The 11,212-nt window shown below is 45.7% G+C and overlaps 1 protein-coding gene across 1 annotated transcript in view; it reads left to right on the forward strand.

The window, feature by feature from the left end:
• Nucleotides 1-9,147, forward strand: part of EIF3H (eukaryotic translation initiation factor 3 subunit H) — a 110,705-nt gene extending 101,558 nt beyond the window's left edge. Inside the window, exons 7-8 of the mRNA XM_069959850.1 lie at nt 3,627-3,759; nt 8,953-9,147. Coding sequence (XP_069815951.1) covers nt 3,627-3,759; nt 8,953-9,050 — 231 coding nt within the window. The 3' untranslated portion in view covers nt 9,051-9,147. The remainder of the gene's footprint in view (nt 1-3,626; nt 3,760-8,952) is intronic.
• Nucleotides 9,148-11,212: the final 2,065 nt, after the last annotated feature.

Consider the following 11,212-nt stretch of genomic DNA (forward strand, 5'->3'; position numbering starts at 1 on the left):
GTGATAATGGCCGAATTATGACCGGTCGAGTGGTCGGTCTTGTGGGGGTGTTCCTGGTATGTAGTGGTTAGTACTTATGGCTGACCCAGCACCTACAGTGGGGCCCACAATTAAACTATAGACTAATGGAAGAAGTCGACCTGGTCTGGTTCAGTCTGATCCATAAAGGCCGCTCCCCACAACTTACAGGACCTACTAGATCTGCTGCTGATATCTGTATACCGGATTGCACAGGACTCCTTCTCGCGTCTTGTGGAGTCCAGGCCTCGAGGGAGGCAGCTATACAATATTAAGAAGGGGGTTTTAATGTTACGGCCGGCCAATGTATGTGTGCTCAGATTCATGTGACCTTACTAGTCGCCCAATGTCTTATTAAACCGGAGACGCCAAGGATAAAGATATGTCTTTTTATATTTACCCTCGGCACCGTTCGGTGCAGTTAGTAGTTTGCTTCTCGGTCCAGTAAGACAGTAGGGACACTGATCTGCACCCATATTAATGATCCCGCCCTCTCCATTGATTATCATTAGAAAGGGACAGGCTGGACTGGGGCGAATCAGCGTTATGCGGGTGGGTCAGTGCTCCTAACAGTCTTACCGGACCGTGGAGCAAGTGATTAACTGCACTGGAACAGCACCGAGGATGAAGGTCACAGACATGCCTTCATCCTTGGCGACCCCTGTGTAATAGGGACATATACTACCTGCTGATAGTTCCCCATTTAAAGAGAATCGTTCATTAACTTCAGAGTGCCCAAAGTCACTACAAGTCATTGGGATGGTCCCTTCTCCTTGGCTAAGCCGCCTTGATTGATAGATTTCTCCCTGAATGTGAATACAGAGATGTCTATCAATCAAGGCTGCTTGGGCAAGGAGGAGGGACCGTCTCAAAAGTTTTGGGCAGCATGAAAATAAGGACTTAGCAGGTGCTGTGTTCTGTATCGATCTAGTACTAGAGACAGATTTACCCTAACATCAGGCCTCGGAGAGCAGGTTGCAGAGAAGTGAGACTCCTAGTGGCCAAGACTGTAAAGGCCCTCAATTTATCCTCCTTTATTCCTTTATCCACTAATCTCAGTATACATACTCCTCTGACAGTGTACCAAACATCTACTAATCCAGTATGTCCAGCAAGCTCCATGTTAGGCCACAGTAACATGCAGGGCTACAACACACATGGTCTGTTTGTTTATTTTTTCAACACATACAAATTTTATTGTTTTTTCAAAGCATACAAACCATGGTTAAGAAAAAAGTTAAATATATAAAAAAACAATAATAACAATAACAAAATATATAGATAATATAATATATATAATATATTGTGTGTGTATGTATGTATATATATATATTATGTGTGTGTGTGTGTGTATATATATATATATATATATATAATATATTATATGTGTGTGTGTATACTAGTGTGTGGATATATATATATATATATATTTATATATATATATATATATATATATATATAATTTTGGATATATATTGTGGATATATATATATATATATATATATATATTTATAATATAATTTTTTTTTATTTTTATTTTTTACAAAATTTGCGAAGTGCATGCTACAGGATGGTCACTAGAAGTTGAGGCAGTGAAGGGATTTTCTCCTGTTACTATGACTGCGCCTCTGTTTTTTTCCCATGCCCCATCTTTTCCTTCACGCCCCCATGTGTATTCTTTAACTGCGTTCTTAAGCATTAAATCACAACCATATTATCGGATGCGAAATTCTATATTGTGTAATGTTTCCCAGAAAAAAAAAACCCCTTCCATCTGTGACATGTAATATATAGATTATTAAAAAAAAAACCAAAAAACAGCATTAATACCCAGTGCATCACAGGCCAGGTGCGGAGTCCCACAGCTCGTCATACGGCCAATTTCTCTGGGCTAATGCCTGTCACAGCCACGTATGGTTTCCTGCAGTCATGCCTCTCTCAGACAGTGGCCAGCGTGCAAATAATAAGCAGCCTTTCCAGGAGGCTGCGAAGCACGGCCGAGCACAATCCCGCCAGGAGCTGCCGCCGAAAGTAAATCTAAATCATTATTGAAGGTAATTAAAAGATCAAACTTAATTTTGTGAGAGGTGAAGAACCTGTTTTACTGCTCTGTTAGCTGGAAGATCTAATGCAGACGTCTTATTACCTGCAACTGCCGGCTGGAAGCCTCCCAACTCCGACATGGCCTCCGCTCATCATCTTCTCTTATTCTTCCTCTCGCAATATACATGCATACTGTGCAACGATATAAATATAATATATATATATGGTCACGGAACGGCCGGTCTCTGCCCGGATCATCCCTGCCGGGTGATCTTTCCGGCCGCAGTGTTCTGATGCGGCGCATCAGCGCGCGCCTGCATCAGAATCTCCCACAGCACACAATGAAGCAAGCGGCTGGAGCCGCTTGCTTCATTGTGTGAACGGACAGGGTTTCCTACAGCCGCAATTCATTGAATTGCGGCCGCAGAAAACTGACATGTCAGTTATTTGCGGAGCCGCACAGGATCCCGGCCGGAGCGTATACGATGTGTATACGCTCCGGCCGGGATGCCATAGAAATGTAGACACCCCTGGTCAGGTGGTGCCTGGAACTCTGTGTCACTTACTGTTATATCGTGACTTACTCACCATACGGTGGTCTGGATGTTACTGTTGTGGCCAGTGATCGTGGGAATTGTTGTGTGGGAATTTGTTTTGCACTTGCCTACCTTCTCAAGCCGCCAGGTAAATCAAGGCTTCCCTCTCATCTCAGCAGTTCCCATTCCTTCATGTGCTGTTGCAGTTTTGTTAATTTTTGCTTACATTGCCAAACCAGTGTATCAGTAACCCCTTCTCCCTCCACATCTATAGTAGTGTACTGTAAGTCCTCCCCCTAGCTCAGTCCAGTGCACTTTCTTCAGCGCTGTGTAAATGTCTAGACAAGTAAGGGAAAGGATGTACCCGTGTGTGCACTACTGATATATACATCCCAGCTCTGGTCCTGCGGCCTGAAATAATGTGAATTACGAAAAGCTGTGCAACCTTGAGTGCTAAAATCATCTGGTCATTGCTCCGAAGGGTTAGTCCAGCAACTTTACGAGTCGTCCATGAGGATATGAGATGGTGCCAGTGAGTTTGGAGGAAATTATGGCTTTCCCATTGTAATGTGAGGCATAACAGAGGGGACCAATCTAAGGCTGCATACAGACAATACAGACCGTGTGCGGGCTGTATACCACAGACTGGACCATGGGACTCTCTGAATCAACATTCATTATATTGGTGTGAGCTCTGAAATAGTTAATCTTTCACACTACTGAAGTGACCCAGCCGTGCCGGTTCAGTAGTGTGGAGAGTTTCCAGTTTTAGAGCTCCGGGCACCATAATAAAGGTTGATGCCGGGAGTCCTGAGGCCTCTTCTATTGTCCATGCTCTGACTGTATATTAATGCAGCCTTATAGTGCATGTGGGTAGGCGGTGTTCCCATGGGGTTCCCTTTAGGGTTGAGCATACTACAAGTGGCTGTCAGCTGCCTAGAGCAATGTCCAGTATGTCAGTAACATATGGCAGCAGCAACGGCCCTGGCTTAAATCCACTAATTCAACGTATAATCCTTGTCTTTTCAGTACATCCAAAGGCGGCAGCAGGAAAACATTCAGCGGCAGAGTCGTGGGGAGCCGCCCCTGCCTGAAGAAGACGTTTCCAAGCTGTTCAAGCCGCCTCTTCCTCCACCCAGAATGGATTCCCTTCTCATTGCAGGTAATGCTCACCACCTTACATGCCAGACGTGCAGGTGTCTCAGACTGCCCTGTGCTATGGATGTTATAGGCTGGGTATATGTCATTTATTGCTGGGTACACAGCATCTCCATTTATGTGTATATGCTCTGTGAATAACAGGCAGGTAATACCTATCATGTACGTATATACACTATCTTATGAAGTGGTAGCGTATGCCTTATAGTGTAAACTCTGGGACACCTGCCGATACTGAGAATAAATGCTGAATTAGCGTTTTCTCAGAATCCGTAGGGGTCCCAGAGGTCAGACCTACAGGCTTAGTTTTTTTTTTTCTGCACAGCTTTCCCTGCACTACCACTAAGGGTATGTTCACACTGAGTAATATAGGCGGAATCCCACCTGCCTCAGTGTCACACGGGGGGATTCCATATCCGAGCTCTCCACCTATATTACTCTGTGTGAACATACCCTCATAGTACAGTGTTTGCAGGTAAGAGCTGGGTACACACTAAAAAAGTGCCCATATGAGCACTATTGTCCCTATATACCTATGTGTATAAATCATAATGTATATGAGAGAGAGAATGTGTGCATATATATATACATATATATATATATATATATATATATATATATATATGAGAGAGAGAATGTGTGCATATATATGTGAGAGAGAATGTGTGCATATATATATGAGAGAATGTGTGCATATATATATATAATATGAGAGAGAATGTGTGCAAATTTAAAAAAAAAAAAAAAAAAAAAATATATATATATATATATATATATATATATATATATATATATAAAAATATATATCCCCCAATATACATGTAGATTGTAATTTATAATGCTTGTGTGTTCATGAGTGTATACCCAGTTTATTTGAACTACACCCTTAGTCAGTAACGTCCATGGCATAGTTCAGTATGATGGATGGTCGGCGGGCAGCGTGTGATGCTGTGTGACTTTCTTTACACATCATTGCACCTTCCCGGGCTGTGTCAGTCTGGTTACTATACAGTAAGTCTCTTCTGCACATGTGTCATGCGTGTTTCTCTGTCTGGCTGAACCCTCTCCAGGGAGCCCCCCCTCCTCCGCTCCTTCCTGGTCCTGACAAGGTTGAGGGTCTCCCGCCCCTCTATAATTACAGACTAATTACACCTAATGGTTAGGGAAACTAGGCCAGATCACTTGAATATACAAAGCAAATGATTTTTAATGCGTTAACCCCTGTGAGTGTAACGATTTTCTCCTTGGCCGGACCGGTGCTGATTATCGGTATAGAGTTTCCTATGGCCGGGATGAAGCCTGTCTGTTAGGTCCTATAGTTTTTCCTTGTAGCTGCAGTTCTCGGGGCTGAATAAGAGGGGCATTGGCGGTCCACGAATGTAATGCATTGCATATGAGGACTGTGTGACGGCCGGGATTCATTTTCTCCTTGGATGGACTCTATGAGCAGCAGCTTTTTTATGGGTAAATAAAGCCCATTTATTATTCAGCTTACAATAAATAACACTCATTGCCGCTACTGAGGATTTCTTAGCTGTGTATTTACAAGGGATAGCAAAAAAAAAAAAAATCTCAATTATGCTTTTGGTGCTTTTCATGCACCTCCGAGACCCCGGGATACATTGTGAGTAAAATCAATTATTGTGCTGTAATTACATTGTGTATTTACATTCTAGACACTGGTAAAGCACATATCGTGCCAGCGCAGCCCACCTATCACTATACAGATGGGAACAAATGACAGCTTGTAATACACTGTGTGCTAGAGAGCCACAGGGGACAGGGAGGGATCGGGCGCCAGTCCAAAGCCTAGATTATAGGTTTTCTAAACTAGTCATAATGTGTGTATGTATAGTGACAGCGCATTAGAGCGGCTCCTACACATTATATTGTCTGGTGTGGTCGTTCCGGCCATGCTTACACACCATGGTTCTCCTGTCCTCATTAGTCGTTGCTTTCACCGATTTTGCTTTCGTAGGGGCCTTCTGCTATCCCACTTGTATGGCGGGTGAATCGGTATAGGTTCTCTTGTAGAATTGTGGGAATCTGCCTACGTAGCTCCTGAGCAAGGAAGTTAAGGACTTGACCTGTAACCTCCAATACAGAACAGAAACAAAGCACTATTTCGAACAGGCAGATGGTTAGCCATGAAATTTAAAGGGATTATGCCACCACTCCTGGGATTTAGGACAGAGAATGGGTTGATGTCTTCATCTCTGACTTAGGACAGTGAGGTGGTTATTGCCGGTGTCCCTGGTGGTGTAGGGCAGGAAAAAGGTCCCTGCAAGTATCTCTGGTGATTGAGGGAGGTGAGTAGCCTAATGCCGAGAGAAGAAAAGGGCTTAAAGGAGAAGTCTGCCCATAATGTAAAATCTGCTGCAAGCAGGGGGTGCAGGAGCATAATAAAGAAACTGTACTCACCTGTCCCCGTGCCCCTGCAGCGCTGCGTCACAAGTTTCCTGACTACTACGGGGCTCCAGTTTCTCCCGGGTTCCGGTGTTGTCACAACCTGGCAGGAAGGGCCTGTTTTCCTGAGCCAGGCCGTGATGTTGCTGGAGATCCTTGAGGTTGTGGGGGATCTGTGACCGGTGATGCAGCACTCAGGTGGCACAGGCAGGGACAAGGATGGGCAGGTACAAAGTCCTTATGTTGCCGCACCCTCTGCCTGCAGCGGATTTTTCATTTTGGCCGGACTTCTCTTTTAATGTCGAAATCCCTGATGGTGTAGGGTAGAAAATAAGTGACCGTCAGCTGCAATTCACATTCCAAATTGTGACGCTGTTAGGAAAAGGAGACACATGGTACCTTTTAGATTGGTACCTTTTAGATATCCACCTGCGCTTCCATAATGTAGACAAATGCTTCTATTTTCATTCCGGAGTTCCTGAAGTCCAGAGGGCTGTAACTTCTCCCCGCTCCCCCTCCCATCCCTGTCCCTGCTTGATGGACAGTCAGTTTAGCTTCCAGTGCTTTCAAATCGGATTTCTGCTCTGTGCATAGAAATGGTGTGCAGGGGTATGAGATTTGGAAACGGCATGATACCTTGTTGCAACTAGAGATGAACATAACTTATGCATGCTGCAATCCCATCATTCTGCATTTGAAAACCGGTGTCTGAAGAAGTTGGATGCAGCCTGTTGGATGTATCCATGTTTTCCCAGACTCCCTAGGGCTGCATCCAACTTCTTCAGACACCGCTATTCAAATGCTGAATGGATTTGAGCATGCTCGAGGTGCACTCATCCCCAGTTGTAACACACATGGATGTACAGTTCTCTCTTTGATCAGATCAGAGACTGTAAAGTTGCATAGTTCTCTCTTTGATCATACAGATGAGTGCTCGGAGAGGGTAGAGGGGACTGTATAGTTCTCTCTATAATGTAGTGCCGCCCAGGTCCTCATGAGCACAGCAGGCGTCAGCTAGGAAATGGACTTTTAGTCCATATAGAATGCCTGTGGCTGTCCCCTGCGCCCCTGCACCACCTCTGGCTGTCCCAACGCCCCTGCACCACCTCTGGCTGTCCCCTGCAGCACCTATGGCTGTCCCAACACCCCTGCACCACCTCTGGCTGTCCCCTGCAGCACCTATGGCTGTCCCAACACCCCTGCACCACCTCTGGCTGTCCCCTGCAGCACCTATGGCTGTCCCTGTGCCCCTGCACCACCTCTGGCTGTCCCCTGCAGCACCTATGGCTGTCCCTGTGCCCCTGCACCACCTCTGGCTGTCCCCTGCAGCACCTATGGCTGTCCCAACACCCCTGCACCACCTCTGGCTGTCCCCTGCAGCACCTATGGCTGTCCCCGCGCCCCTGCAGCAACTATGGCTGTTTAGAATAGAGTTAAGCACCTCTGCATTGCAGCCTTACTCCTCATCCAGAACTGGGCTTCTATATATTAGATGTATCCTACAGAGATGGTGAGCCCCGCAGGAGTGATGTGAATTAATGCATTTAATGTCACAGCAGATTTCCTGGATGCCGCATGAATAACAATACGCCTAAGATCGTGCAGGTTACCTATTGCTGGCGGATGCAGCGTTTTATGGGTTAAGCCCATGCATCTGAGGATGCAACCTGCAGAGCTCCTGACAAGCTTTGTGTGGGATTGTAGCTTGTGGCTTGGTCTCCTGGTGAGTTGGTTGGATAGAATTTTGCACGTATAGATTTGGCCACCGCACAGTTTGTCCGTTGCGTGGGCGCGGGTTGTCTGTAAGCAGTCGGCTCTCCTTCCCAGGTAGCTGCCATTACTCCCCCAGTGTAACTCCTGCCATGAACATATTAATCATTTTCTGTGCCCATGTGAACTTAAGACGTTCCAGACACCTAGTTATTCTTCATAAAGCCGGACAAAGCCACTTCTCATATCCTGCGAGTTAGAAATTGGAAACTAATTTGCTTTCCTGCTAAAGTGACAGGTCTCTAAAGTCAGAGGAGAAGAAGAAAAAAAACACAAAGACTCCTATTGAAAAAAAGTCTTCTCCTCGTGACATCACCCCGAATGTATATATACAAATGGCTGGTAATTGCTTGCAACTGTGCCCATTAACGAAAAACGGAGCCCATTGTGCCGACTTCACGTGTGTATGATGTCACCGGCTCAGCCGCAGCTACCGCTACCGACTCCGGATCACTTAGGAAGATTGGAAACGTGCGCTGGATCAATGCCGAAGCATCTGCTGATCGAGAGAGGATTAATTATCATAAAGCTGTCATGTCAAGAATTATGGGATTCAGGTCATCTATAGGTTGTGAAGCCCCGCTATAGGGGGGTGTCATTCTCAGATGTGCAGTGCAGCCAAGAGAAAAAAAATACTGATGGGTTTTATGCATATTTATGTGCGGTATAAGAGATGACTGCAGCCGCCAAGGCTGGTATTCCTATGTATGGTCTATGGACACAAGGCTGGTATTCCTATGTATGGTCTATGGACACAAGGCTGGTATTCCTATGTATGGTCTATGGACACAAGGCTGGTATTCCTATGTATGGTCTATGGACACAAGGCTGGTATTCCTATGTATGGTCTATGGACACAAGGCTACTCCTCTTCCTTGTAGTAGATGAAGTAGAGGTACATCTAACCTTTATCTGAGGGGCTCACAATCTGCTTTTTAATTTAAGTAAGGTTTTTTATCGTTTTACTATTTTTGTTCATTCATGGACATTTCCTTTAACCATCTTTTTGTTCTGTCCGCAGGTCAAATTAACACGTACATCGAGAATATTAAGGAATTCACTTCTCAGAATCTAGGAAAACTCTTCATGGCTGAAGCGTTACAGGACCAGGCTAACTAACCAGCCACCCAGCCGATCTGAGACCAACAACATTGTCATAACTTAAATAGCAACTATGATTTTCCGTACAATTCAATAAAGACGTCTTTTAATGATAGTGACCGTGCCACATAGTTTCTTTCTTAGAGTTGCTTCCATCCTCTTATTGTGCAGGATTACAAAAACATAGCTGCATTTCTTCCAAAAACAGCGCCACCCCTGTCTCCAGGTTGTATGCGGTATTACATTTTAGCTCCTAGAAGGTCAGAGGTATTGTTCACATTGTTCTTTCAGCAAAGAAATAAACCCAGCCACCTCATCAGGTGTGTAATCTGTCTGCTCTTACCTGTTGTTTTCCATGCTAATAAAACATATGAACAATACCAGTGACCTCTGACCTGTGCTGTCTGTTCGCCCTACTATGCATAATACATCTTGTTTATTCTGGACTCCCCCCTCACCCCCGAGACTACCAATGGGTTCCATATATTTTATCTTTTGAGTTTCCCTCCCCCAGTTTTGAGCTGCTGCTTTCTGCTGAAGACACAGAAGACCGTGAGTGAGCCGTTTACTCCATCTCCCCTTTTCCTTTCCAAGATGGCTCATGCAAACAGTGTCCCTCGTCTGCTGTTTCTGCTCCCTGTGATACCTAAAGGCACAATCACAGAAAGGTCACCAGCAACTTGACCTCAGATTAACCCTCCCAGCATCACAGAGTGCAGAGACAGCTGGCCAGGGACTCTGTTTACATGAGTCTTGGAAGGGAGGAGGGAGAAAGGAATATTGAGTAAACAGCTCACTCACAGTTTTCTGTGTCTTCAGCAGAAAGCAGAAGCTCAGAACTGGGAGAAGGGGAAATAACAAGCATGGAACCAATCAGTAGTCTTCAGGAGGAGGGATGATTCAACATGTCTTACCTCTTTAATGCTACTTGTACAGTGAAGGAGAGTGCATACCCCATATACAGGACAGGGTGCTGCCTTACAGCTTCTGTTGTAATAAACAGGACCTTTACAGCAGACGTTCATGTAAAGTCTGTACTTGATTATCAGCGTGAACGAAGAGTCACCCAAGGTGCAATGTGATTGACTCAAGAGCGATTGGAGGAGTATTATGGAGTCACAATTGTATGTGGAGCATTGTAACCCCCCAACTACCTTCTACTAAGGGGCCTATTCCACAGAGCGAGAATCTGCCTGATTCGGACGATTATCGGTCCATGGAATAGAGACAATGATCAGCCGGCTGATTTATTTAGGTTCAAACCTAAAATCATCGGGCACTGACTGCGTGGGATAGCGATACGCGGCGGGCGCCCGAAGATTTCACAAGCACCATGCTTTACCGAAACATGTTGCAGGGCTTCTCCTGTGCTCCTTCTTCCTCCCAGTCCTGCGCGCAGCAGCAGCTTCAGTGCGGCCTGTCTTCGCTGACAGACCGCTCAGCCAATCACTGGGCAGGACCGCCGCAGCCAGTAATTGGCTGAGCGGAACCGAAGCTGCTGCTGCGCACGGGACCGGGAGGAAGAAGGAGCGGAGGAGAAGCCCTGCAACATGTGTAGGTAAAGTATGGTATTTAAACAAGGGCTGCAAGGACATCGGTAACAATGTCCCTGCAGCCCTAGCTAAACGATTATCGGGCTGTGTAATAGGCCCAATAAACGAGCGCTGATTTACATTATTGATCGGGCCCCCATCGGCCCGTGGAATAGAACCCTAAGGATCTCTCCATAAACTTGCAATACTACACACAACCTGTGTACAGGAGTGGCGCTGTTTTTGCCATTTCATTCTATTCACTTCAGTTGAGCTAAGCTGCAAACCTCCTCCCAAACCAAGGACAAAAGTGGTGCTGTTTCTGGAAGAAAGAGACAATGATTTTTTTTTTTCACCCTGTGTGTGAATCCTATAGACAGGGGGCTATAGGAAGCATTTGCTGCAGACCACAGACGTCCATGGTCACGGCCGGCTCTGACCATCGTAGTGTAATTCCCGGCACGGTGTGCTAATAAGGATGCACAGTGCCCTATTAGTCAGCGCCTCTGACAATCCTATTACTTTGCCGCCACATCTTCTGGAGGTAGATCTGCTCAAGTAAAGAAAAATGAATCTCCGGAGCCGAGCGCCTTCCCTCACAGAGCGGAGGGATTTGGAGAGCAGCTATAAAGCCTTGGAGGTCCCGGC

The sequence above is a fragment of the Dendropsophus ebraccatus genome, chromosome 2 (genome assembly GCF_027789765.1).
Source record: "Dendropsophus ebraccatus isolate aDenEbr1 chromosome 2, aDenEbr1.pat, whole genome shotgun sequence".
NCBI classification, from domain to species: domain Eukaryota; kingdom Metazoa; phylum Chordata; class Amphibia; order Anura; family Hylidae; genus Dendropsophus; species Dendropsophus ebraccatus.